The sequence below is a fragment of the Podarcis bocagei genome (assembly GCF_964188305.1).
Source record: "Podarcis bocagei genome assembly, chromosome: 4".
Classification (NCBI taxonomy): domain Eukaryota; kingdom Metazoa; phylum Chordata; class Lepidosauria; order Squamata; family Lacertidae; genus Podarcis; species Podarcis bocagei.
Window position 1 is genome coordinate 5,231,408 of NC_138128.1, and position 25,323 is coordinate 5,256,730.

Consider the following 25,323-nt stretch of genomic DNA (forward strand, 5'->3'; position numbering starts at 1 on the left):
CCTTGGGTAGGTGAGCCTCTCTTGTTCTCAGCCTTCCCAATCCCCCTCATTCCCACCGAATCCGCCCCCCGGCATGAAGAACGGCCCTTTTGTGCCCAGTGCCAATGAGCTGGAAAGGGTGATTTGTCAGGCACAGAGACTGCTGAGCCGCAGAGCTCTCCTCCGAAGAATGCAGCCGGGTGATGGATGAGCTCCGTGTCTCTCTTCCCTGCCGCAAGTTGAACCTGGTGGCAAGTTGACGGAACAAAATGACGACAGGCATATATCCCAGAAACGGCTTGCTGTGACGGGATCCAGCAGGGCCTCGCCTCGCTGTCCTTTCTGCGGTCCCCAAGCGCGGAAGCAGCAGTGAACTTTGCCTTTGTGAACAGAGGGGCAACGTCGGAGGCTTTTGTCAGAGCTCACTTAGACCTGGACCCCCACAAATACAGGGTGGGGTGTTGGGCTGCTGGGCCAATTGCTGTCACTCATTATGGTCCGCAGCCTGCAAGTTTAGCATCGTAACATTTAGAAATTTCCTCCTTCTGAGTCAGACCTCACACGCCCCAGCATGTCTACTCTCCATGGCAGACCTCCCCCCCCCCATTTAAATTGAATTTTATATTTATTTTTGGTTTGGAGAATAACTGGAGGTGTGAGCTTCCCCTCCCCCTGCCCTATGGTGTGGCTTACATTACTCCATGAGAAAACTGGTCTAGCTTTCCAGGGTGGCAGGGATTCAAATGCCCAGCTCGCCACAGGGCCTCCTCCCAAGGCTGCTCCCGATGCAAAACCTGCCTGGATGTCCAGTGAGGGTTTCTGACGAATCCCAGTGGCGCGACATCAAGTTGCGGCTGGCTAATCGACCTGCTCCAGATGAGGTTGAGGCATCGGAACAAACTGGAGAACCCAGCTTGTGGGTGTATTGGGCTTTGGTACACAAATAGCTGGGTTTGAATAAAATTGCAGGTTTGCACCTGTGCAGAGATGTGTGGACTCTGCAGCGGCTGCACCTTGGGCAATCTTAATTAGGGTCAGGGGAGCTCGGCTGCTTCGATTTCCGCTTGCCGCCTTGCAGGGGAGTGCGAATTGGCTCAGCGTCTAATGAGCCGGCATGCTGGCTGTGCAAAGGGCCTACTGGTGGAAGGGCGACTTAATAAAGCCCTTGCTCTTTCATAGGCTGTTAATTTTACTTCTCGGGTTTTCTTCGGGTCTAGGAACTGTCTGCAAATAAAGCCAGTCTCTCTGTGGTGTTTGCTTCGTTTGCAAAGGTCAGGTCTGCCGTCCATTCTGCAAAATGTCCAGAAGCGTTGAGGGCAACCTGCGGCTCACTCCAGGAGTCCTCCTTGTGAAAGCCAGTTTCATTAGCATCTCCGCCACACCTCATCAGGCTAGATCAGAATAACTCCCTCTTCACGCAAGGCAGACTGCCAAGAGGTTATCCAGTTCTGAAGAGCTTCTTCTCTAAGAGCAGTTAGTCTCCCTGGAGGCCATGAGTGTTTGGTGGGGGACAGGACTCCTATAATTGAATGGGGGGGGGGAGAGAAAGATTCCCACTCACACAAGACCCATGTGTCCGGGAGAAGATAAATGAGGAACGTGCTCCTTGACATACCAGTTTTTGTGTGTGCAGGAAAGCTTTTTGTTTGAAGTAGGCTTATTTGAGAATTTCACTTGGTTTGCACTTGTAAGCAAAGTTGTCCACTCCAGTGTTTGCTTCCCAGACTAATGCGCAGATTGGGAGGCGCTTATCCTTCCGATTGTGCTCTGAATTTTGTGTTTCCGTTCTCGGCTTAAAAAGATGCTGCAAAAATGTGTTTGGGGTGGGGGAATGTGTACAATTTAAAATGTGCGTTTTCAAGTCTCTTTTGCTATGTTCAAAAAGCATGACAGAATGGGCTGGTAACTGAACACATGCAAAATGGGCACATCATAGAATTGTGGAGTTGGAAGGGTCCAGGAGGGTCATCTAGTCCAACCCCCTGCTGTGCAGGAATCTTTTTGCCCAACGTGGGGCTCGAACACACAACCCTGAGATTAAGAGTTCACACTCTTATCAACTGAGCTATCTTGCTGGCAATGTGTGCCACCCCTAGTTTGACAGAGCATTCGTTTGCCAATGTGAATCCTGATCTGAAGGGAACCCTTGGTGAGCATTTGGCCAAAGTGGTAGGATTCTGGGCTGCTTCACTGCAGCCAGCGCAGAGGGTGGCAGAGGGTGCTCTCACACACCCTTCTATTAAAAACCTCCCTGCATTTAATAAACTAGTGGATGAGGGAAAGGGCTATGCTCTGTCTTCAACCCTGATGTGCTAGATCAAAGTAAAGGGACCCCTGACCATTAGGTCCAGTCGTGGCCGACTCTGGGGTTGCGGCGCTCATCTCACTTTATTGGCTGAGGGAGCCGGCGTACAGCTTCCGGGTCATGTGGCCAGCAGGACTAAGTCGCTTCTGGCGAACCAGAGCAGCGCACAGAAACACCGTTTACCTTCCTGCCGGAGTGGTACCTATTTATCTACTTGCACTTTGACGTGCTTTCGAACTGCTAGGTGGGCAGGAGCAGGGACCGAACAACGGGAGCTCACCCCGTCGCGGGGATTTGAACCGCCGACCTGCTGATCGGCAAGCCCTAGGCTCTGTGGTTTAACCCACACCACCACCCGTGTCCCTGGGTTTTTATTTTAATGTGGTGAAGCATTCAAAAACATGGCATGTGTGCGTGCGCAAACACACATTCTACTCTTCCTCCTCCTCTAGGAAGGGCCACAGCTCACTGGTGGAGTTTGCATGCAGGGAATCTCAGGTTCGATCCCCAGGAACTCCAGGTAGGGTAGGAAAAGACCCCCTGCCTGAGCTCCTGGAGAACCACCATCAGTCGCAGTCAACAATATTGAGTTCAGTGGAACAGTAGAAGGCAGCTTCTTCCATGCCCACAATTGACCAGCCTAGCGCTGCTCTCAGGGACTGTCGGAGCTTCATACTTGGGTTGGAGAAAGACTTTTTGCTTAGATTGAATGGGCCTGAGAATCTGGGCGCGCTCTCTCGCTCTCTCTCCTGCACACACCCGCGTTCCCCTCCTTCCTGACACTCTTGTCCCGGTGTGGCTTGGCTCAATTGCTCGATTCATCTGTTTGAGGAACCTGTGGCCCTCGAGGTGTTGCTGGATTCCATCTCCCAGCAGCCCCAGCAGCCAGCATGACCCAGGATGATGGGAAATGTAGTCCCATGACATCCGCATAGCAGCTAGGTCCCCAGCCCCTGGCTTAGGGTGATAAGTGTAGGAACAGTGGGTGGGTCAGTCTCTCCTTAGACCAGGCTACCTCCACACCCCTTTCCCTTTCAAACCCATTCCACCTGTTGGGGGGCGGCTATAAGCCCCAATGTGTGTTTATTAGCGAGCTGCTTGTTCAGAAACTCCACTGTCCTTCATCAAAATCTGTGCAGAGCTGTATTGAATTCCATTCCTCCTCCTCTTCTTCTTCTTCAGTGTAGTAGCCAAATGAGTTTTTCCCTGCCTCAAATGAACTGGCCTTAGATAACACAGGACTTGACCCACTATTCCGAAACCCTTTCTTGGATTTCCAGCAAATAATCCCTCCCAGCCCCTCCTGGGCTCCCCACATTTTTTCCAGGTCACCCTGTGCAGCCCCCTGCTGGACATGGGGCCAAACTGCAAGCTCTTCCAACTGGCTTTTGGATTAACTCTGTGCCAAAGGAAGAATTTGTCGCCTTTCCCTTTGTGGCTTTCCTCCTCTCTCTTTCTCTCTCCCTCCCAAATGTGCTTGGAGGGCCGCAGGGCAGAAACTTTCAGAGAAAGAGGCTCGTGGGAAGTCCGGCCGCTGCGGGAGAATCCTGTACCCCAGAGGAGGCGGAGAGCTGCTTCTTGCAGGGCCATGGATGTGTGTGGGTGGTGGATTTGGAGTGTGTTCGAAGGTGGTGGGGGAGGGAGCTGTCATGACCCACGCCATTTCGGGAGAACCGCAAACACTTTATAGCAACAAAGGAGTGGAAAAAGCCAGTGCTTTTTCTGCAAGGCATGTGACTCTGTCTTCCCTGAGGTTTGGAGCCCTGCTCTATGTTCCAGGCCTCAGCGGTTGAGTGTCAGCCTTGGTGAGGTTGGTCTCTCCCTCAGCCTTTCATGGGGTTGCTGCCGCGGCTGAGAACATCGCCTAAATGTGGTTGTGTGTGTATGTTTTTTTAAAAAATCTTTCTCTTTCCCCCCACCTCCCTCCTTCCTTCCTTCCTTCCTTTCTTTCGATCTCCTCCTTTCTGCAGCTGAAACTCTCGTTTACTTTGGACAAGGAGAGCGGGATGCCACAAGGATGTTACATCTATCAGTACCGGGACAGCAACAAGTAAGGCCTGCAAAAACCCTACACAACTAGTGTGTGTAAGTGTGTGGGAGGAACAGGAGTGCAAGGCTGACCCCTTCTCGCTGGCACTGGGGAATCAGAACTGCTTGGGCACGTAAGAGGCACAGTGGATTTTGGACTCCCTTCTGCTTCTTTGCATCCCACCCTTCCTCTTGGAAACTCGGGGTGGCAGTTTAGCCTTTCAGCAACAGCCTTGTAAGGTAGCCTAGGGCAGTGACCGTTTGCCTCCCCACAAGCCACGTAGTTAATCGTGGATTGGAACCTCGGAACGACTGCATTTGCAGCTGTCCTCTGAGGCAAACAAATGTGGCACCCCTACCGGGGGTTCGGCAAACTATTGGTGGGTCTGGATCTAAGATGGGTGGCCACAGCAGCACTCCCACCATAGAAATATTTGTTTTGTTTTGTTTAAATGGATCCCCAATTGCACGCTTGAGTGAAAGGCGAATCCCAGGTCTGAACACATTGAAGACTACCACAGCCAACTGGAGGCTGTTGGTTTCCTTGCAGGTAGGCTGCAGTAGATGCAGCGTTAGCTGCTCTTGAAAGACAAAATTCTGGTGGGTGGGGGATTTGGGAGTTGAGGGGTGGAAGCTTGCAGGCGAGGGGGCAGAGGAGAGTTATAGATTGGCACTGCCAACCCAGCCCAGATACAGGAGCACAGTGGGATATACAGGCAGAGGAAACATAATCTGCTCATTCAAGGTGCACAGCTATTGCCTGTGCTTGCAAACATTCTACCACCCAGACCAGGATAGGATAGGGTCGGAAATGGCAGGCCCAGGCCCTGAGTGTGGCCCTCCCTGCCTCTCTGTCTGGCCCTCAGGTCTCTTGACTTGGCCGCCCCTTTCCATGCCACGCCCTTCTCTGGCCCTGCCCCCTGCCCTTCTCTAGAGATACTGCGTGGCTGTCGTGTGACCTTGAAACTCTTGAATGCATGGATGCAGGACGAAGTATGGTCTCTGCCTGATCATGCCCACTTTCGATGCACCCTCCACAAGGGAATGTGCTCCACACCCAACGCAACTGTCTGTGTCACAAGCACAAAGCAAGAACTGGGAATGCGCAGCGCATCACTGAAGAGAGTGAGCCAGTTTAGCCATAGACAACAGGTGAAGTAACACTGTGTGTTATAAGGAGAAGGAATTTGGCATCTAGAAAACATTTGCCCCTTGTAAGTCTGCTCCCCACTAGACACACACAGAAAGTACTTTTTCTTACAGTGCAGGAAAGAAACATACTCTTACTCCCTCCCTGTATGTTTGGGGTTTTTTCAGCTGCAAGGAAGTTGGAGCAACCACTTTTGCTTTTGAATTAGCCTAATTCCTCATTGCATTTGAAGTCAGGGAACTGTGGTTTGTTTTAACTTTGGTTAGGATTGACCATGGTTTTTGATCTGGGCTTGTTCACTTGCTAAAGTTTAGGTAAGGTACAGTTCCTGAATTTAGGCATGATGAGGAACCGTGGCTTGTTTGAAAGCAGGTGAATTTCCTCCACGTGGCTTTGAAAGAGAAGGGGAGTGGGGAGTGGGGAGCTTGCAGTCCCAAGCTTGTGCAGTCACAAAGCAGGGTCATTCACATAGCAAGTAGTTAAGGTTTCACATTAGCACCTGAGCCTCTTAACATCCCTGGCATCTCCAGGCAGGATGGGGAGAAATTCCCTGTCTGGAAGCCTGGAGAACACGTACCAGTCAGCATAGCTGACCTGTCGGACTCAGTGTAAGGCAGCTTTCTGTGTTCCTAACCTGGCTTAGCTCTACCAAATCAGTGGGTCTGGAAAGCGCTTTAGCCAGATGACACCCCCAGATGCTTTGAGCTTCATCTTCTAAACAGACCGGCTTTCAGTGCAACTTCCTTACTTGTGCAACTTACATACTCACAAAACTTGGGTATTTTTCTGACAATATTTTTGCCATTGAAAATCTGTTTTTTCCCCCTACCCTCCTGAAATACGCTGGAGTCCATTGATGGAAAACTTCAACCACTGCGGCCTTTTGGCATTCCTATCAAATTGGTTAATTGCAGCTTATTGTAATCTGCAGTCTCAACATGGATTTCTAAGGTGGCTTAAAGCAAGTCTGTTCCAAATTACGCAGCTTGTGCATGCCACGCCAAGCGCAGCAGTTGTCGCCTGTAATGGAAGCCGAGCAAGCGGCAATTAATCAAACTTTTAATGAAATGCATTCAACACTGTTTGGGCCACTGTGGGTGCATCACCGATAGCATTGCTGTGCGACGTGAAAACACAACACCCACCAGAATTGAACTCTGTGTGTAACGTCTAGGTTTTTGTGTTCATAGTGCATATATGTACACACCTGTATTCCTGTAGTTTATTCAGGAATTGTGCATGTCTGTAGGAGGCCCCAGTTCAAACGCCTTCTCCAACGTGGTTGACTTTAGGTGGCCTCTTATCTCTCAGCCCTGGCCTGTACATTGCCTTGATATGCTTGTGTTGAAGGTGATTGATTGATTAACTTGTAATATTGCCACCATGTATCAGTAGGATGGAAGGGACGCGGGTGGCGCTGTGAGTTAAACCACAGAGCCTAGGACTTGCCGATCAGAAGGTCGGCGGTTCGAATCCCCGTGACGGGGTGAGCTCCCGTTGCTCGGTCCCTGCTCCTGCCAACCTATCAGTTCAAAAGCACGTCAAAGTGCAAGTAGATAAATAGGTACCACTCCGGTGGGAAGGTAAACAGCGTTTCCGTGCGCTGCTCTGGTTTGCCAGAAGGGGCTTAGTCCTGCTGGCCACGTGAACCGGAAGCTGTACGCCGGCTCCCTCGGCCAATAAAGTGAGATGAGCTCCGCAACCCCAGAGTCGGCCATGACTGGACCTAATGGTCAGGGGTCCCTTTACCTTTACCTATCAGTAGGATGGCTTTTTTATTATTATTGTTTTTTTATCATGTTGCTGCAAGTTCTGCTGACTGCTCTGGTCAACGATGCCCTGGCAACTGGGAGGACATATTGCCATAGGATTCTGCCGTCTCTCATTCAGACGGATGTTCCCAATAGCTTGTTGCAACACCTCTTCTCTTGCACCTACTCAGATTCCACCCCACGCTGCACCAAATTAGCCATTGAATCAGGCTTAGGCTGTGTTCACACTCCCACTTGCTGTGCACTTACCGCATTTCCAGTGTTGGGTTTTTAGTCTGTGCTCACATGAGGTGCGAACGCATTAGCATTTCTCTAAAGCTAGCTGTCTTGTGTTTCTTCCCCTCCTGGGGATTCTTTCCTTGAGCCCTGAACAGGGCCAGCCGCTCAGTTAACTCTGCCTGCTTCTGTTGTCGGTTTACTGGGGATTGATTGCTCAGATGAATTCATTTCCAACAGCAGTTGCCTGTTATTAAATCAAGTTCTGTCAGTAATTCATGGCACTGGATTAATTCCTTGTGGTGATTTACTACCTGACACCATCTGAGTGGGGGGGGCCTCCTGTCCATTTGAGTCCCCCCCCCCAGCTGCTCAGCTTGCCTTTGAGTCTCATCTTCTGTAATGTTTGCTGAGATTGATTGACTTAAGCTAAATTACCTGCTTTTTGAGCCACAAAGATCACCTTAATCCTGCTTCATTTGTGTCTTAGATCCTGGGAAGTTTTTTTCAGTAGCTCTTGCCTTTTGACTTCTGCAACAGCGCCTCCTGCTGACCTGACCCCTGGTTGCCCCATTTGAAACCACAGCCTCCTGTACCTCAGTTGACCTCATCCCCTGTGAGCATGCACTGGTGACAACATTGAGCATGCATGGGGACAGATACCCCCACATTATCAACGACCCTTGGTGTGAATACAAACCAAAACCAATCGGACACTAAGGAAGCTGTGCTGATGTGAACAGCTAGGCGGGGAAGCCCTGTGAAACATACCAGAGGGTAATAATAATAATAATAATAATAATAATAATAATAATAATAATAATTTTTTTATTTATATCCCGCCCTCCCCAGCTGAAGCTGGGCTCAGAGCGGCTAACAACAGTAAAAGTAACACAGCATTTTAAAATCAATTCATTTTAAAATCAATTCAAAATCAAATTAATGGCAACCATTGGGCTGGAGTTCTGTGAGGATTACCAAAGGAGGGGGTCAGACTGTGCCCTGGCCAAAGGCCTGGTGGAACAGCTCTGTCTTGCAGGCCCTGCGGAAAGATGTCAAGTCCCGCAGGGCCCTAGTCTCTTGTGACAGAGTGTTCCCCCAGATCGGGGCCACAGCTGAAAAAGCCCTGGCTCTGGCTGAGGCCAGCCTAACCTCCCTGTGGCCCGGGACCTCCAAGATGTTTTTGTTTGGGAACAGCGTCACTGGCTCTAAGGCAATAATGTGAATGCACCCTTAAGGTGGGTGAGATCCAGACCTCTTGAGAGACAGGCAGAGGAGAGAGACAGAAGGAGAGGGAACTAGCCATGATGTCTGTCCTCCGTGTTCATGGTTGGAGGCCGTAAAGTTTTGAGTACTAGTTGCTGGAAATATGGGAGGGGAGAGGGCTCTTGTGGTCGGATCCTGCTTGCTGGTTTCCCACAGGCACCTGGTTGGCCACTGGGAGAACAGGATGCTAGACTAGGTGGGCCATGGGCCTGATCCAGCCAGCTCCACTTATGGGCTGTAGGCTGTGCGCTCAACACCGGCATAAAAGGCAGCAGGACTGCATTTCAAAACACATTTGCATGTCATTGCACACATCAGCACAGCTGGATACTTTTCCAAGTTGTGCACCGTCCATGCTCACTGGTGGTCAGAGAGAGGGCATGGGTGTCTTCCCATGGACCACATTTTCCATCAAAGCTGGTTTGGCGTGAAATGCATGGGGGGGGGGGAGCCCTGCAGCCTTTCTCGAGCAACTCTGTAATGGACATGGTGGGTGGTGACTAACGTAGATGGCTTCACAAAGCAGAGTTGGGGGAGTGCTGCATGCAGAGTAAATGTGTGTGTGTGTGTGTGTGTGTGTGTGTACACAGCCACAGTCTCTTTAGGGATGACTGCTGCCCCCCTTTATAGTTGCAGAAGACTTTACCGGACCAAAATTGAACACCTGCATTCTGCCTTGGAAGCAACGGAAGACAGGTCCCCTATGCTCATTTCAAAGATGTTGACTCGGTAAACTGCAGACTTGCTTCAGACTCTGGATCCAGCAGATTCGGGGTTGGGAAGGCATTTTCCCGTAAGGCTGTGTGTTTCCTTCCCCCCTTCTCCTGTAGAACGTGGCTTGGCTCTGTCGCTCGAGTCGTCCGGAGCTACTTGCCCTTTGCTTTGGGTCCTTGTGCGCCAGCCTTGATTTTGCTGCTTAAGGGTGTCTGTTAAAGTGAGGAGGATCCTGTTGTGGGGTCAGGGCATGGCCCCTGGGCTCCCTTCCCAGCCTCCAACTCAGTGGTCTTCCTTGCAAACAGGGGGGCTCCTTGGCCAGAATGCCGGCTGAGTTCTAAGTAGGTCTGGCTCTGAGTTTTACGGTGGTGCTGCTGGCAATGCATTTTGTGGTCTTTCGCATATTCATGGCAAGTGATGTTTGTACTGAATCCACTAGAAATCCAGTGGGCCAGCCATAGAAAGGAGACTGCAACGTCCACTGTGGCCTTTTTGGAGGAGGTTGGCATGATCACTACTCTGACAGCGAACTTGGGTCAAATGTGGTCTCTAACCCTCAGTTCCCCACCTGTAACTTTGTTGGCTTAAAGAATGGGATTCAAATACTACAAATGTAAACCTGTTTCATTTTCTGGGCTCTCCCCCCCTCCCCTAAGCACCTTGGGAATTGTAGTTTTTGGAGACTAGCAGTGTTTCCTTGCAAGAGAACACAAACCTCTGTGCACTGTCAGGGTCCCTTGCCCTGGGGCTCATGGACCAATCTGAAACTTGGCTTCTGTTTGTGCTGTGGACATCATCTTAAGGCTGCAAAGGAGATGTTTAAAATACAGGTGGTGAGGCCACCTGCAGGGACAGAGCCACAGTCAGGTGGTAAACCTGAACCAAGGCTCTATCCCTTCCACGATGGGAATTTAGTTCTGAGTCAAAATTCCCAGGCCCATTATGGGACATGCTGCAACTTTCTGAGGATTGGCTTGGGAGGGGGGGGAGTTTTAGGATGGGATAGAAGTTGGCAAACATCTCACTGTGGGGGGCATTTGTCACAGGATTGAGGTGGGAAGGAATAGCAGTCACTTTGGGGAACACACCTGCCCCTGCCGCCATCACGCAACGCAAGCGGCAGTGGCAAAGGAAGTCAAAACGAGGAGAGTGATTTCAAACACATTTCGAGCTGCAAATCCCCACCCAGTACAAGCCAAAAGCTTAGGAGGCAAAGAAATCTCAACTCGGCTATAGAGTCAATCACCCACTCCCTCCCCCCAAAAGCCCTGGCTTTCACAGCAAGATACTGATGCATAGGAAACCAACATCTCAGGCAGGAGGTTTGGCTTGGAGCTTCTCCTTGAAAGCTGGTTTTCTATGTGTGGGGAATTGTTTTTGTACAGGCATGCACACCTGGCCGGTGGAATGGTCCAGAAATGGGTTTCCCACTTCATTGAGCCCCCTGCCAGAGATGTGGCTCTAAGATTCGCTGGAGTTTCCTGGGCTGCTCCATAGATCCAGCCTGAGCTAGTGGCTGGGTGGTGTGGTGGCTAGTGTCCACTGGAGCGGCCAGGTCAGAAGGTGGGGAGCCCAATCAGTGGGTGGAGACAGAGCCATTGACAGACATAGCCAACTCTCTGCTGAGTTTCAACATGGGCAATGCTGAGACTAAGGAGGAGGAGGACGAAGATGCCACAGGCAGTGCCACCCCCTGGACAGGTGGGCAGCTGAGGACCAGCTGGGAGCAGACTGAGGTTCGTGAGACAGCACCACATTTGTCCGAATGGAGCAGCCTCCATTGGCTGATGGAGTGCCTAAGCTGCGTGATAATTGTCACTGAGCATCTTCTGGGGCAGTGCAGCTGCATGTCTCCAGTTCTCCCCAATTCTGTGCTGCTCTGGCCCCTGACCAAAGCAGGGCACGCATTCTTTCCTTCTGCCCCTGTTGTGAACTTAGATATTGCGTAGGTGTTGGGCACCAACAGGCCAGGCTGATGCTGTGCTTTTGCACATACGCACAAACACACACAGGAGAGGAAAGGCATTTGAAACGTTGACATTTCTGATGAGTATCAGCCCCAGGATGTTTGGAAAGAGAAGTGTCTCATTAACAACAGCCCAGCAGACACTGGCATCTTGCTAATTAAGTTCCTTGAAGACAAAGCCAGGCCTGTTCCTTGAAGTTCTGGCTGAGAGGTGAATGAGGCTCCCTGAAGACATAAACGCAGGCAACATCCAGGAAAAATTGCAGCTGCCATCACAGGGAAGATGCTGGGCGTTAAAAGGATTAGAGAGAGAAAGAGAGGGAGGGGGAGGTTTTCTGGCTGCCTGCAACAAATCTGTGCCCGCTCTGAGCTTCTGGAGGGGGTCAACCAAGCAACCTAACCTGGTAGGAGGTCAGGAAGAGTTGGAGCACCGCAACTCTCCTTAGTTTGTGCTGCCTCTGCCCTGTCCTCCCCACCAGTAACAGAGCTACCATATGTATATTCTTAAATAAGTAAAAACCAGCCTGTTTTTAGTTCTGAAACTGAGGGCAGTGTTTTTAACGTGTTCCCAGCAGATCTTTCTGGTGGGGTTGTGTCACTTTGCTAAGAGCAGAGATGGTGAACCTGATGTGACCCTGATGTGACCTGATGTGACCCTGATGTGACCCTCCAGGTATTGCTGGACTCCAGCTCCCATCAGCCCCAGCCAGCATGGCCAAGGGGTAGGAATGATGGGAGTTGTAGTGCAGCAACACTTGGAAGCCTACAGGGTTTCCAGGTCTGATACGTGGGAACTTGCCTTGGGACACAAGATTGGAGCAGATGGCACAGTCTTCAGAGAAAATACAGCACACCATTTCTCTAGCTTCCTTCCGAAGCCACGAGAACTAGAAATTCACTCTTTAAAACTGGTAGTGAAAGAAGGTTTCCAACTGGCCTCTGGATTTGCCAAGGGGCACACAGGAACTTGGTTTGTGCAGTCCTGTGCAGGTCCCCTTCAAGGAATACTTTGGCAGTGACTCTGGTTGGTTGGTGACTGTGAGCCGGTGGCCTGATCCAGTATGCCAGGCTCCTGTGATGTTCTTATGACCTGACTTGGCTCTTTGTCATCGGTTCTAGAGGCGTCCCCATATGCTCTGCACCGCTCCAAATGAGCTGGCAGCCCCCTCTGCAGAATGGTCCGCTTCACCTCTCAGACAATGGAGGAAGCCTCCCCTGAGAGCCAGCTGGGAGCCAACAAACCACAGGCTCCTTTTGGCTCTTCCCTCCCCCCCCCCCCGCCCCCACGACTGTAAAGGAACAACTTAGACTTTGACATAACACACACCTCTGGACCGCGGCCCTTTTTGCGGAGAGAACAAGGGGCTTTGTTGCTGAGATGACTGATGAACTCCACTCAGCCATCCCTTTGCACCAGGATTGCCTGGGGGCACCAGAAGCCCAACTCTGGAGAGAAAGAAAGCTTTGGGCTCTTTGCTTCTTGCAGCTCCTCTCTTTAGATCTAGCTCCGTCAGTGTTCTGACAACTCCCTCACCTGTTAGTTGTGTTTATTACAAAAAAATACTGGTGTTTGTTCTCTTCCTGCCTCCCCTCCAACAGCCCAGATGGTTCCTCGCCTGCTCAGATGCACCAGTTAATCATCTTGGGTGGCAGGTGGGGAAGAAAAAGGAAGAGAGCGGACATCAATAACCTACGGAATGTTGCAAACAGGTGAGGGAGCTGCCAAAACACGGACGGAACTCAATCCAAGTCCTCTAAAGGCTGAGATGAAAGCTGGCCTTTTCTCAGCTCTCCTCTTTTGTAAGGGCCATAGCTGGCCGGCTGAGTCTCTGCCTTACAAGCAGGAGGTTCCAGGTTCTATTCCCAGTGGCATCTCCAGGTAACATTGGGAGAGACACCTGCCTGGCATCCTGGAGAGCCCCAGCCAGTCAGTGTAGGCAATAGTGAAGAAGATGAACCAGTGGCTTGGCTCTGTATAAGGCAGCCTCTCATGTTCTTTGTTGCTATGTAAGTCTGTATGCATTGGCGTTTCCGTGCGCTGCACTGGTGCTGGCTCGCCAGAGCAGCTTCGTCACGCTGGCCACGTGACCCGGAAGTGTCTCCGGACAGCGCTGGCCCCCGGCCTTTTAAGTGAGATGAGCGCACAACCCTAGAGTCGGACACGACTGGCCCGTACGGGCAGGGGTACCTTTACCTTTAAGTCTGTATGCATTGGGTACCGACGGGGAGGCCCTCCCATTCTGCCACCTGAGGCGAAATGGGAATTGCTGCCTTCTGGCCATGCCGATGGTGCGCCGCTTCCGGCACTTCTCCAAGTGTTGCCGATCAGCTTCTGCCTTGGGGCAGGGGGAGTCAAGTGGCAACTGGCACAGAGGAGTGCCCTCCGACTCTGGCCAAACTCTGCCACAGTAGGCAGAAAAAGAGGGAGAGGGTTGTTTGTGGGGGTCATCTGGAGACCCCGGTGGGGTAGAGTTGAGAAGAAGATCTTTAATGCAAACAATTGGAGCATGAGCAGGCGGGTGGAAAAGGTGAGCCCCTCATCTGGTTGGCTGCAACAATTGGAATTTATGGTGATCTTTACAACCATCTTAAGTGTGAGGTCCTGCCAACCTAGCAGTTCGAAAGCACAAATTGCAAGTAGATAAATAGGTACTGCTCCAGCGGGAAGGTAAACGGCGTTTCCGTGCACTGCTCTGGTTCGCCAGAAGCGGCTTAGTCATGCTGGCCACATGACCCGGAAGCTGTCTGCGGACAAACGCCGGCTCCCTTGGCCAGTAAAGCGAGATGAGCGCCGCAACCCCAGAATCGTCCACGACTGGACTTAACGGTCAGGGGTCCCTTTACCTTTTAAGTGTGGGTTGGTATTTGTGTCTACTTGTTCCTTCATCAGGTGTTGAGGTTGTGCAGAACCAGGTTTGTTATGATGCTGCAGTGGGTGGAAGGAGTTGTGTACCTTCCAGGGTGAGATCCTGCTATGGTCTGGGCCCCTTTCAGATGAGAGATGGATGAGGAGCATTAGACGCTCCAGTTTGGGGCCATGAGTCCATTACTCCTTTGGATATTAGGAGCGGTATCTTATTTATGTCTGCTTGGGTTGTAATATTGTTGAGTGTGAGTGGTTTATGTATGGGTATTTGATAGATGTAATGTTTGAAGTAGTGAACATTTATATCAAATGGATGGTGAGTGAGACTGAATGAATTGGGTGTATGTATGCTGCGTTGTTTGAAATTTTATATTATGTGAATCATCTGATGCCGTTTTATTGTACTTATTGTATATAGAAACCACCTCAAGCGGTCTATAAATGGGAATAACAAATGCATATATAATACAGGAGAGGTGAGCTTGGGGTGGGGGCAGGGAAGCCTGGAAGGTGAGCAAACTAGCAGGTTCCCAGGAGTCTGTAGCTTGTCCATTCACTCAAGAAACGGAGTTGCTGAGATCGAGGAGGCTTGCCACAGTCAGCAAGAGCAGGAATGGGAGGGTCAGTGGCCCTCCCAGGAAAAGCCCAGGGGTTTCCCAGCAGCTTAAGGACCAATTCTGTTGGTCCCTATAGACTGAGAATGGAGAACCTTTGGCCATCCTGAGATGGTTGGGCTACAGGTTCCATCATCCCCATGGGCCACCATGTTGATTGGGACTGATGGAAGCCACAAGCTAGCAACAGCGAGAGGGACACAGTTTCCCAGTCGTACCTTTCAGGACCAGATAAGACTCCACTGAGCCTTTGTGTCACCTGGTGAGCTGCAGTCCCATTTTTTAGTGGTTGCACCCAAAAGCAGTGCCTGGCTGAGCAGCGATGGTGCACTGAGTAACTCCTGGCTGCCACAACCCCTGGTTCAAGGCCACACAACTCCAGGGCCTTCTGAGATGTCTTCCTGTTACACACAGGCAGAACAGAGACCTGGCCAGAGATGCAACGTGGGTGAGGCTTCCCTGTCCCAAGTTTGCTGTTGTGGGCAGGGTGCTGCTGTGCCCCCCCCTTCTCTCTGTGTGTATGTAGGCCTCATTATAGCAGCACCGGGGGAGAGGCTGCAAATGGGGCACGGCAGCATGGCCATTGTTGCAGATCCTGGTTTAATAGCCGGGCTCGGCTGTGCCATGCAAATGCCGCTGCTGAGGGACCGGCCCCACATTTCACAAAGATTAGCTGCTAAATTGGCCAGCGAGGAAACATTTAATAACGGCAGATCGTAATTACTCATCTCCCGCTCCCGCCGCTCGCTCGCTCGGAGGAGGAGGAGCAGCTTCGCAGGCAACCGAACGGGGCCTCGTGCTGCAGAAGGGGGTCAAGGAAGTGGCACGCTGAGAGCCCCATGCTGCGGCCCGTATTCATTAGGCATCTGGCATCTGGGTGTGCAGCGAGCAAAGTGGGTTTAGCGTTATGATGGAGTGTCGTTTTGAAAATGTGCTCTAGAGGAACAGCAGGCTCAGCCGTTGCAGGTTCTGGCTTTGTTTGTGCCTGCGTTTCCGGCACGTGCTGGGTTTTGCGAGTTGCAAGACGCTTATGGCCCTGTTTCCTCCAGCCTTCTCTGATGCTCCAGGCCCAGCTTTGTGCTTTGATGAATCGTAGAATTGTAGCATTGGAAGGGACCCAGTGAGTCATCTAGTCCAACCCCCTGCAATGCAGGAATCTCAACTAGATTGGACATGGCCGGTGGCCATCCAACCTCCGTTCAAAAACCTCCAGTGAAGGAGAGTCCACCACCTTCCAAGGGAGCCTGTTCCAGATCCGAACACCTCTTGCCATCAGAAACGTCTTCCTAATGTTTGGGTCCAACCCTCTGGGACTCCCCTTTCTTGTCATTTGAATCCATTGGTCCAGGTCCAACCCTCTAGAGCAGCAGAAAACAAGTTTGCTCCACCTTCCATGTGACAGCCATTCAGGTATTTGAAGATAGCTATCATATCTCCTCTCAGTCTCCTCTTATCCAGGCTAAAGATACCCAACTCTCTCAACCCAACTCCCTCCTTCTCTTAAGGCTTGGTTTCCAGGCTGCTAATGATGCCCAAAACTTTTTACTGTACAGCCTTGTCAGAGATTTAGAAATCCATTATTAGGGTTGGTGTTTCTGATGGCCTTTGGAGTTTAAATGAATACCTTGAACTTCCAGCCTGTATTAGAGGACTTTACCCTTCATGTAATCACACTGAGGTTTTTGAGTTTGGAAAATAAAAAAGCCGAACTTCTTATAGGCAATACACGGTAAAGATGCTAATTCTAGGTAGCTAAGGTGGGATGTGCAAACAGCCATGCTGGCTCTTTGACTTTTGCAGGAGAGACACAGAGGAAATACGTCTGCAAGGTGGAGCAAAGAAGGAGGGGGAAGCAGGAAGCGAGGTCAAGGGGGTAGCATCTGAGAAAAGATACACAGGTTAGGTCAGAGAAAGTCTAGGAAGCGTGGAGGTTCCTCCCTCCCTCCTTTCTCCGTTCTCTCCATGCAAACCATGCAGCCTTCACTGCAGCCTGAGTTTCATGTCAGCACTTCCAGCCGTTTCCTTAGTGCTTGAATTTTGTGCTTTGTCTGTGGGAGGTGTTGCTTCTGTTGCTTTCAATTACCAGAAAGCTCATAATCCTACAGCCCCTATGAATTTTGCTAATTGAGTAGACCTGGATTGCTTTGCAAGAGAAGGGGCTCATCCCCTCCAGTTCAAGCTTTACTGTTGGTTTGGGGCAGGGGGGCTTATGTTCCCTTCAAAGATTGCCAGAGTGCTCAGAGGCAGGTGGGGCAGGATATCAAACCTAGAGAAAGCCTCTGCCGCATCAGAATATAGCAAAGTCGTTTCTCTTAGGAATAATTCCAGCATGTTTCCAAAGCGCTAAGTCTGAGTGATGCAATGAGACAGCAGGTATATTTGGAATGCTAGCTATATGGCTTTTTAGTTTAGAAAAAAAGAGATATTTGGGACAGAGATGATTAGAGAGTGGAGCCTAGAATATAGCATTTGCGGATAGGGAAGTCAGCTTAGGGGTTAAAGGTACAGGGATAGTCTGGGAATCAGGAGGTCCCTAACTATGTGTCTTAACCCCATGCAAACCCCTCTTCTGCAAGATGAGTTGCTTCATCTTGTTGGGAGCAAATTCTTTAGTTTAGTATGTGCTGTATGAAGAAGTACTTTCTTTCATCTGAACTGATTCCTAAATCTTCCAATGTGGTCCCAGGCTCTAGAATTTTTGAGTGATAGAGAAAAACCTCTGTCTATCCCACATCTCTGTCATGCCCCACCCACCCATTTCTAAGCTAAAAAGCACGGAGCCTGTGTCATTTTGGTTACCATTTTCTGAACCTTTTTACTGCACTACAAAATATTTTTTTAAAAAATAAATAACTAAAATAAAGTGAAAAAAAATAAAAAAGGAACCAAAAAGTTCATAAAAATACTATATATATATATATATGGTGAGCACAATGGTGTGTGGTATTCCAAGTGCAGCCACACAATAGATTTGTATATTGGCAGTTCTGCTTTCGATCCCTTTTCCCAGTGACCCCCAACATGGAAACAGCATGCAGCCTGAAGCAAAAGAGCCTGCAAGAGGCAGGACGGGCCACCCCATTACCTGAGGATTCAAAGTATTGGAAGCTGGTGATTAAACGCTGGCGGGAGCATCTGCTCTCTAAGAAAATGAGAGGCACCCTGTTGGGTCAGATTAAGAAGAGTTTGGATTTGATATCCCGCTTTATCACTACCCTAAGGAGTCTCAAAGTGGCTAACATTCTCCTTTCCCTTCCACCCCCACAACAAACACTCTGTGAGGTGAGTGGGGCTGAGAGACTTCAGAGAAGTGTGACTGGCCCAAGGTCACCCAGCAGCTGCATGTGGAGGAGCAGGGAAGCGAACCCGGTTCACCAGATTACGAGTCTATCGCTCTTAACCACTACACCACACTGGCACTAGATTAAGGTCTAGTGTCTTGTTTCCAGGCAGATGCTTCTAGGAAGCCCACAAGCGAGGCGTGGAGACAGTAGATCTTCACTGTTGTCTGGCCCCAGGACTTGGATTCAGGGGTACAGTGGCCCCCAATTTCACATGCACACTGATGGGATCCGAGTTGGCAGTGACTGACCACCAGGGAGCTGTCTTTGGGTTTGTGATGGGCACCTTGGTTAAAATACTGAGCCAGTATAGGCAGCTGCTGTGCAAAAGACCGGCTCCCAACCGGCCTGGCGAGAGAAGCATCCTTCTGTGGAGCCCTGGTGCCCCATACTGATAGCATCTGACCCACTGACCTTAGTGGAACCAGCCTTGGGTAGCGGCTCCCCCCACCTTCTGCCCCACGTTGCAGACGTTGGAAGAGAAGCAGCCAAACCAAAGACACTCAAAGCCTTCCAAGCGCCGAGTGTCAAGTTTTGACTGTGAAAAGGCAAGATCAGCAAAACTGATTATGCTGGGCGGTTATTAAATTTTTACTGCAAAGGCCGACACTTTGCGCTGCTTCAGATGAGGGGAGCTGCCGTTTTTCTTAATCAGGCCAAGGCAAGGAGCGTTCCCTGGAAGCTGCACCTCGCTCTGTAGAGGCTGCAGCAGCCCAGGCACAGCCCTGAGGTTCCGGGAACAAATTGGAGAGCAGGGCTTGGATGGCAGGGCCTTGTTTTAGACAGTGCAAGCAAGCCCTGCTGCTCTGGCATGAAGTGGCTGAGCAGTGATGAGCCTGTCTGCTTTTAATCCCAAGCAAATCTCTCTCAGCAAGCTGAGTTGCATCCAGACTTCCGGCGATCGTTGCAATCTATTCATTGCCTTACACAAAGGGTCTCGAGGGTTAGGCGACGTAAACAGTGGTTTTCCCAACGACACATCCTTTCCCCTGCTTCGTACAAGTGCAAGGAAACTTGTCCCATTTGAGGGGAGGTGAATGGCTGCCATTTGGAAAACTTGGGGCTACAAAGGGGGGGGTTTCTATTTTCCTTAGAAGATATTTCAAATTAGCCTGGTAGCCCTGGAATTCTGCAGCTGACAGCTGCTTGCACAGCCTGTTGGGTTCAGATAGCCTTGGGTTTTGGCCCCGGAAACATCTAATGGTTAAACGTCAGGATCTTGTGCAGCTAAGTGCCACCCTCACCTTACTGTGTGGTCTGCAAAATCATGGCATGTAGACATCCCTAGTCAGGTAAATAAGCTGAGTTGTTCAGCCCTGGAGCTGTTGTTGAGATACGAAAAAGCAGTGCTCTTCAGATTTCACTTATCTTACAAGCCTTGTATGAAATCTCTAAGTTCAACCGCAGTGTTGCTTCTTTGCTGAGTTGACGCTCTGTGTGTGTTGAGTTCGCAAGAGATTTCTGATTGATTGCACGCTCAACAAACAAACCATATTGGCAGCCTGTCAGCTTGCCTTAAGGGGAGGACTTGAATCCTTGAAGAAGAGGGGGAGGCTCCTTCTTCAGCCTTTACTCAAAAGGTTGGCCGGGCTGAGCATGCAGCGTCTTGGCATCTTTGGACCTGATGAAAGCTTGGCCTCTTTTCTGCATGCCCCGTAAAGTCGAGTTTGTCCAGAAATCCTGCGCAGTCACTGTACAAATAAACCAACTCCACTTCCACCCCCTTCACCCTTGCCAAATGGCCCTCCTCCTCTCTTAACCCCTTCTTGCCTCCTGTGATCTTGCCCCACCCCAGTGATTCTACATTCTTGCTATTCTAGGGGTTGGGCTTCAGAATTCATTCATTTATTTCCATTTATGAGTCATTTCCCATAAAATATATCAAAGTGATTTCACAATAAAAACATCAGCAATTCAAGGTCAACATTTTTTCATTGCTCCCTCCCAGAATCGGCAAACCAAGAGCCAGGGGAACTGCATGCTACTTGTTTGCCTAACCAGCCTGCTCACGTTTCCCCCTTCAGACTCCAGTTGACAACTGCAGTCTGAAGCGTGCAAAACACGCCTGGGAATGCAACCCGGAGGAAGTTTTGAACGTAAGGAGGGGTGATACAGACAGGAAGGCCTGTAGCTCAATGGAAAAGCACATGGTTTTCATGGGAAAGGTTGGACTGAGAAGCCTGGTTTCAAGGTTGGATTGAGAAACCTAGAGCTCTGGAGAGGGTATTGTCAGGGTATACAATATTGTCAGGGTAGACAATATTGAGTTAGATGGAGCAAAGGTCTGGCATGGTGGAAGGCAGGAGAGAGAGGAGAGGAGAGGAGAGGAGAGGAGAGGAGAGGAGAAGAGAAGAGAAGAGAAAGAGAAGAGAAGAGAAGAGAAGATTGTAAACACAAAATGGTGTCCAGGGGCCTTTTTGAATAGGAGTGTGGGAATGGGCTCTAATCTGTTGGATTTCCCCCAGCACCCTGCTCCCTCCTCAAATCTGCTGCAGAAGGTTGTGAAAAACCCAGGACAGATTTCGGGGGCGCATGGGAGGGAGAGTTCCATCGCTTGGAGAGCAGCCAACAGGTGGAATTTGCGGGGAAGCAGATTTCACCTAAATGTTAGGAGCAACTCTCTAGCAGAGGAATACGTTCCCTCGGCAGGTGACGGCTGCTCTTCTGAGGCTGCGAGGCCACCTGTCGTGGATGCTGTTGTTTTAACCTGCATTGCAGATCCTGTGCTTGGCAAGGCTGGGAACTCTATGAGCTCCCCAGATCACTCCCAACTTGGATTCCTCCTCAAAGATACGGAAGGAAAAGCCTGTCTATTGTCAGCCAGTGATGTTCCACCAACACTCCCCACGTCCCCCAGGATGCCTGATTCCAGCACCTTGTATGCCTAAGGCTGTTTTCGGACCCTTTCGTTTCCTGCCGTCCATCAGTCTCCAACATATCTCGCCTCTTCCATTAAGGCACAAGCTCTTAGCTTCAGTGGCCCATCTGCAGTCTGGTTACAGTCCTGGCCACCCATGCAGAGGCGTTGCAGAGCCGACTGGAATAACCTGAACACTCACAAGGTGCTCTATAATGCTAGGAAGTCTCTCTCCATCTGCATTTGCCCTTCGTCGCCCTACCCACCCCATATTTTAAATGATTCTTTCTTAGATCACACGGCACCATTGCACTTATTCACCATCCTCGGTAAATCTGCTGCCTTGTACCGAAAAAAGCATCCCCTCCCCTATCAAAAGGGCGTGAGCTTGAAACATGAAGCAGCTGGTTTTTGCGGGGTTGTAAAGAGTGCACTCTGAACATCTTTGGGAAGGGGAAATGTATCAAGTGAGCCTGGGTCCCAGGGTGCTTCGGCACAAATCATCCACGTGCCCCATTTCCTCAGCAGCGAAGTGAGAATTCGGCACAGCCACTATATCCACAATATCCTATGGCAGCCGCTGAAGCTTGTGACTAGAGGAGCTGCCATGCTGGGGTGGGGGCCGCATGCACAGTGACCCTCCTGGCTCCTTTAGGAGAGCCTGGGGGATGTGGCGATGGTGGCCCAGCAAGCATGGGGGTTGTGTGCCATCGCCCCCACCCCTCGCTCTGGTTTTTGTGCAGAGCTTTCACACACTCACACTCACACCGCAGGTTCTGTTGGCAGGTTGCACTCGAGATTTGGTACCGTCCCCTTCGCCGCTTGTTCACAGTTTTGGAGCGGCTTTGCCCGCTGGCTAAGCGAGGACTTCTCGGAGCCAGGTTTTCGACATGCAAGAGTTGACTGCAAGATGCAAAACAGTTTCTCTTGCTGAAGTTGGCTGGGCCTTGCTAGTGCAGACACAGTGTGTACACAGCTCGCTTCCAGCGCCTCCCCCTGCCTCCTGCCTGCCCATTTTGAACCAGCTGTTTTGCATGTCTTTCTCTCCGAGGGCACTGAGGGCACTAATCCGTATCAGATTAGAGCCTAATCCTGAGCTTGTGTTCTCAAAGGGCCCTGGACACCGGTTCAAGCTGATCTTTTTCTTCTTCTTCTGCATGAACCTCGTTTTGTGCCTCTGTCAACAGTCCCTTCCCCCTGACAATCCCTTTTAATCTTTTGGGATCACAGCACAGCTTTCCAGCGAGCCATTTTGCATCTCAAGCAAAGCTCGGCTCGGTAGCTGCTCTCAATCTTTTGGGAATCGGCTCCAGGCGACTCCCGAGTGCCATGGCATTTCAGCAGAGAGGTTCTGAACGGGGCTGGGGACGAGATATTCCAGCCATTGGCCCTAATGGATTCTCTGTGTGCATTTGCTGGGTGTTGTGTTGATATTAATGTGTTGCCTGCATTGCTGATAACATTATCTGCTCAGTGTTGCGCTGACGAAGCCCATGCGTATGGGAGAAGAGGCTGGGTGGAAAAAGATGGGTCCGTGACAATTGTACAGGGGGAAACGAAAGGCTCAAGCAACAACTTGTCACATGAAAACAGCTGCAGTGCCAAAGGTTGTGAGGGAAAGTCCAGGCTATTTTTACACCTGCTCCTTTAACATACATTTGGGCCCTTTCCACACTTACTTTAGCCCTGCTTGTTCCAGGCACCGGTCCGCTCTTAAAAGCTCTCTGACCGAGTGGTGTTGTCGGTGGGTTTCCTTGCGCCCGAGCCTTCCCTGCAAAAACCCACTCTTCAGCGCTCAGTCAGCAAACGTCAATTCGAGTTTTCAGCAGATTGCTGTTTGCTCCAAGGAAGCTTTAAAGAGCGAGTTTTCATGGAGAAAGCTGTGGTGCAAAATAAAGGCGCTCCTAAGGCCCATTTCCCCCCGTCTCCTGGTGTCTGGCTATTTATTTACATTTATATACCGCTGTATCGTAAAAAATATATCACATCTGCTTGCAACCATATACAAACATAAAATTTGCAGCCTCTGGTGGAATTCTAATACCTGCATATGGCAAACGTGATGGTGAGAGGTTGTCTATGGCACCGTCTCTGCATTGCTTCTCCTTTCCCTAGATTTAGATGTTTTTGATAGACTCGGCACCAGTTTTGCCAGCCAGCCAGCCAGCCACGCTTTCTGTCCCTCCGGTGCCTGAAATTCCCTCTGTGCCTGAATTGCTGGGAGAGGGAAATCCTTGTGTGCTTTTTGCCTCCAAATTCAGCAAGTAGGGATTGAGGCAGGGAGACAAGAACAGAGACTGGGGGAGGGAAAGAGGGGAACGGGCTGCCGAAGAGAAGACTGAAAAGGGGATCTGAAGGGGATGATGGTTGCAGGAGAAGAGTATGCCTGTTTGGGGCCACAGAGAGGGAAGGCTAACCGATGGAGATGCAGAGAGACCTGCGAGTAGGAAAGGAGGAAAGCAGGCAGCCGAAAGAGGGGTGTTCAGAGGGAGGAGAAGGTGCAGGAAGATGTTAGAAGAGGCTGGGCAAAGGCTCTGTTGAAATTGTAATGAGGATCCTTGCCCACAGCTCAGGCAGCAGTCAGGTTGATTGAAATGTAGAAGTGGCTCTCGAGTAGGTGTCTCCCTTCCCCATGGGTGCCTTTGACCCCATATGCATTTAAGGAAGTGTGCCTTAATGGAGCTACTATCATAAAGATCAAATGGCCTTGTTAACCTTCCTACTCTGTGCTTTCGCCTAATAGGTCTCAGCGCTTCGCTGGGCTGCGCACTGCAGCCTGCCAGCAGCCTTCGCTTTCCATATTTTGCCTCTTCTTCTCCACCACCACCTGCTGATTGTTATGGGCTGTATTTGGCTAATGCATCCCGTCAGTGCAAGGATGTCAGTTTGCAACAGGACTGCCCTCGCGCCTTGTGCCATCCCCAAATCTGCTCTAGAGGGTCCCAAGAACCACTAAAACAAGTGGGGAGGAGGACATTCCATTGCGTAAGCAGAAAACCTTGTGTTGACCAAATGTTCCCATAGCGCTACACTGGATACGGCCCCAAGTCCCTTGCATTAAATCTCCTGTGGCTACTGAACTTCAGAGGAGAATTTGCACTCAGTTGCTGGCAACTGGGCAGCAGGAATCCTCTTTTGATCTTTATCCCCTCCAACCAGAGGCCTGTGGTGCCTTTTGTTCCTAGTGCTCTTGTGACCCTTCCCGATCCCTTCACTGTTCCAGAAAAGAGCTGTGGCTCCTTTTGTGGATATGGGGCAGTGCAGTGCTATTCAGGCAGTTTTATTCCAGCTGCACGGTCTGCTAATTTGCTGCATGGAGCACAGAGAAAAGATGCCTTCATCTGCCCCAGCCGCAACAAAACATGTCTCTCCTGTATCGGCCTCTACAGCCACAGCAGGCACTGCAACCTTCCAACAGCTTGCCTTTACCCCCAAAGGCACACTCCCAAGACAGATGGTTGCCAACCAACCTACACAAAACCCTTAGCGCAACCTGGGTACCGCATACCCCAGAAAGCGCCTCTCTCTGACACTGCCCTGCCACCCCAGCTCTGATCAAACATGGTTCAGAGCTCCAAGTCTGCCCAAAGTGAGGATTGTCGTGGCGCAGAGCAAGCCTTTTCCATCCATTTCTTATGGCTGCGCCAGAGATCATGGCTCAGTGGCAGGCGCACGCCCTTGCGCACAGAAGGTTCCCGGCATCTCCCGGTTAGGCTGGGATAAGCTCCTGCCCAAAGCCCAAGGGAGCTGCTACCGGTCAGTGTAGAGCAGCATTCCCCACCCTTGTGCCCCCCAGAGGCAGTTGTGCTCCAACTCCCACCAGTCTCAACCAGCACGGTCGATGGTCAGGGGCGGTGGTAGCTGGAGTCCGAGAAGAGCCCCAGGTTGTCATAAGCACCCGTGAGCTAGATTGGCACAGGGTATAAGGTAGCTTCCTATGAGGACCTGTGATTCCACCCTCCTTACGGCCCTTCCCTGGTTGACACAGGAGAGGTTGCAAGACATGCCCCTTCCACCTGGTCTTTTTAAAACAGAAGCAAACGGGGACTATTTCTAGTTTTGCAAGCTGTTCCGTTTTGTTCTCTGCTTTTTTCTTCGTTGGATGGCCTTTGAGCACTAGAAAGGCACTGGCTAATAAAGGATTTGAATAATTCATCATAGTACGCTGGTTGGGTTTGCGTTCCTGTGGCAACAGAAGGAGGCAGGGAGATTCTTCTGCCTCCTTCCTGCACTGAGGGGCCGAGTTGGA

The 25,323-nt window shown here is 50.7% G+C and overlaps 1 protein-coding gene across 4 annotated transcripts in view; it reads left to right on the forward strand.

Annotated features, from left to right (window-relative positions):
* DIS3L2 (DIS3 like 3'-5' exoribonuclease 2) overlaps nucleotides 1–25,323 on the forward strand; it is a 195,860-nt gene that overhangs the window by 148,444 nt on the left and 22,093 nt on the right. For all 4 annotated transcript variants that reach the window (XM_081190036.1, XM_081190037.1, XM_081190039.1 and 1 more), the window contains one exon: nucleotides 4,255–4,334. In XM_081190036.1, coding sequence (XP_081046162.1) covers nucleotides 4,255–4,334 — 80 coding nt within the window. The remainder of the gene's footprint in view (nucleotides 1–4,254; nucleotides 4,335–25,323) is intronic.